Source organism: Crocuta crocuta, unplaced genomic scaffold (assembly GCF_008692635.1).
Source record: "Crocuta crocuta isolate KB4526 unplaced genomic scaffold, BGI_CrCroc_1.0 scaffold43, whole genome shotgun sequence".
NCBI classification, from domain to species: Eukaryota; Metazoa; Chordata; class Mammalia; order Carnivora; family Hyaenidae; genus Crocuta; species Crocuta crocuta.
Genome location: NW_027529429.1, coordinates 33,535 through 35,428, shown reverse-complemented (window position 1 = coordinate 35,428; position 1,894 = coordinate 33,535). Strand labels below are relative to the sequence as shown.

The 1,894-nt window shown below is 37.0% G+C and overlaps 1 protein-coding gene across 1 annotated transcript; it reads right to left on the bottom strand.

The window, feature by feature from the left end:
- Nucleotides 1–598: 598 nt before the first annotated feature.
- Nucleotides 599–1,549, bottom strand: LOC144227754 (olfactory receptor 52E8-like). Its single transcript, XM_077759495.1, has one exon. The coding sequence runs from the start codon at nucleotides 1,547–1,549 to the stop codon at nucleotides 599–601; it is 951 nt and encodes a 316-aa protein (XP_077615621.1).
- Between the last annotated feature and the right edge of the window lie 345 nt (nucleotides 1,550–1,894).

The following is a 1,894-nucleotide window of genomic DNA, read 5'->3' as shown; positions in this document are numbered from 1 at the left end:
AAAATAAACATTAAAAAAAATCTTTAAAACAAAGAATGAGGGTGTATGATGGAGGGTTAGGTTTGTAAGGAACTTAACAGAATCAGGAATTTGAGAGCACAGAAAAAGAAAAATAACACCAAAAACATAGTCTAATTCCCATATTTTGCTTGCATAATCTTTAGTAAAAACTGTACTATTTATTTTTAGGCAGTACTTTATTACTTATAGAAACTTTTTGCATTTTACTTAATACCTGTGGCTATGTGATTTCTAATTGAACACCTCTGTGAAAGAAACCTTATTATTATCTGAAAAAGATCTAGAATGCCATACAGTTTTAGCACAAAGTTATTTCAGTGAATCAAAGTTCTTCTCCTTTAAATTTATTCTTATATGTCATATTCTATGCCAGAGGTCAATAGACAGTATCATTGCAAGTACACATTCAGACACAGAAATGTACATGCCTCCAACAATTACAGACAATATTTTTCTGATATATATCTCACATGTATCTATCTATATGTCTATAGAGCACTAATTTTGGTGAAAGAAATACATTAATTTTATCATGTTTTAGTCTTTTCAGACCCTATACCTTCATGACTTGAATGAATTACCTCTCATTCAATCTTGTTTTAACAAACAGATTCTGTACCCGCTCCTGAATCTGCTTGGTCCTGATGCCATAAATAACTGGGTTGAGGGCAGGGGGTATGACTACATAGAGATTAGCCAGAAGGATATGGATATACTGGGGGATGTTGTGACCAAAGCGGTGAGTGAGGAAAGAGAATAGAGCTGGACCAAAGAAGGCAAAGATAACACAAATATGGGAGCTACAGGTATTCAGAGCTTTCAGGCGGGCATCTTGGGAAGGGAGGCAGAAGACAGCATATAAGATCCTAGTATAGGAGATAATGATAAGAAGCACATCCAGAAACAAGATAGAAATATTCCCAAGACCATAGTAGACATTGACATTAATGCTAGCACAAGCTAGACGTGCCACTCCCATGTGCTCACAATAGGTATGAGGGATGATTCTGTGTCCACAGTAAGGCAGCCTCAGGAGGAGAAAAACGATGGGAACAATCATGCATAAGCTTCTTAGTACCACTACGACAGCAATCACACCAATCACTCTGTTGGTAAGAATCATGCTGTACCTGAGGGGGTTGCAAATAGCCACATAGCGATCAAAACCCATGGCAAGAAGTACAATACTCTCCATGACTGTAAAAAAGTGGATAAAAAACACTTGAGCAACACAGCACCCAAAGCACAGTTCGTGAAGCCTGAACCAGAAGATCCCCAGCATCTTGGGGATGGTAGTAGTAGAGAGACTTAGGTCAATCACTGACAGCATGGCCAAAAAGTAGAACATTGGTTGGTGAAGGCTACAATCAACCCAGATAACAAACAGAATGATAACATTTCCAACAAGAGCAATCAGATATACAACACAGAAGGGAAATCCAAGCCAGATTTGTGCAACTTCCAACCCGGGAATCCCCAGCAATAGGAATGAAGAAGGATGGGATTCAGTGACATTGGGTGAAGACATTCTTCTGCAGGCTGATTTGGTGTGATTTTTAAAAGTTGTTGCTGGTTCCAACTGGACAATTCATCCACAATTAACTGAGATCTATCAAAAATTAAAAATAAAAATATTCCTCAATAAAGCATTCATAATGAGAATAAGCTTTTCTAAAGGGCTTTGATTCTTTCCCCCTTTTAAGCTCTCCATAAATAATCCCAGTATCACTCCTGACCTGCAACCATAAGTGTGAAAGAATGTAGAAGCTAAATTTACGTCTTTCCTAAAATGATGGGTTCAAAGGAATTAAATGAACAAATTTTCCTGTTCATGAAGAAATAAATACTATTAGGAGATAATAAAATTGATAAT

Excerpts from the sequence above, each read along its gene's own strand:
- LOC144227754 (XM_077759495.1), bottom strand. The coding sequence starts at position 1,549 with ATGTCTTCACCCAATGTCACTGAATCCCATCCTTCTTCATTCCTATTG.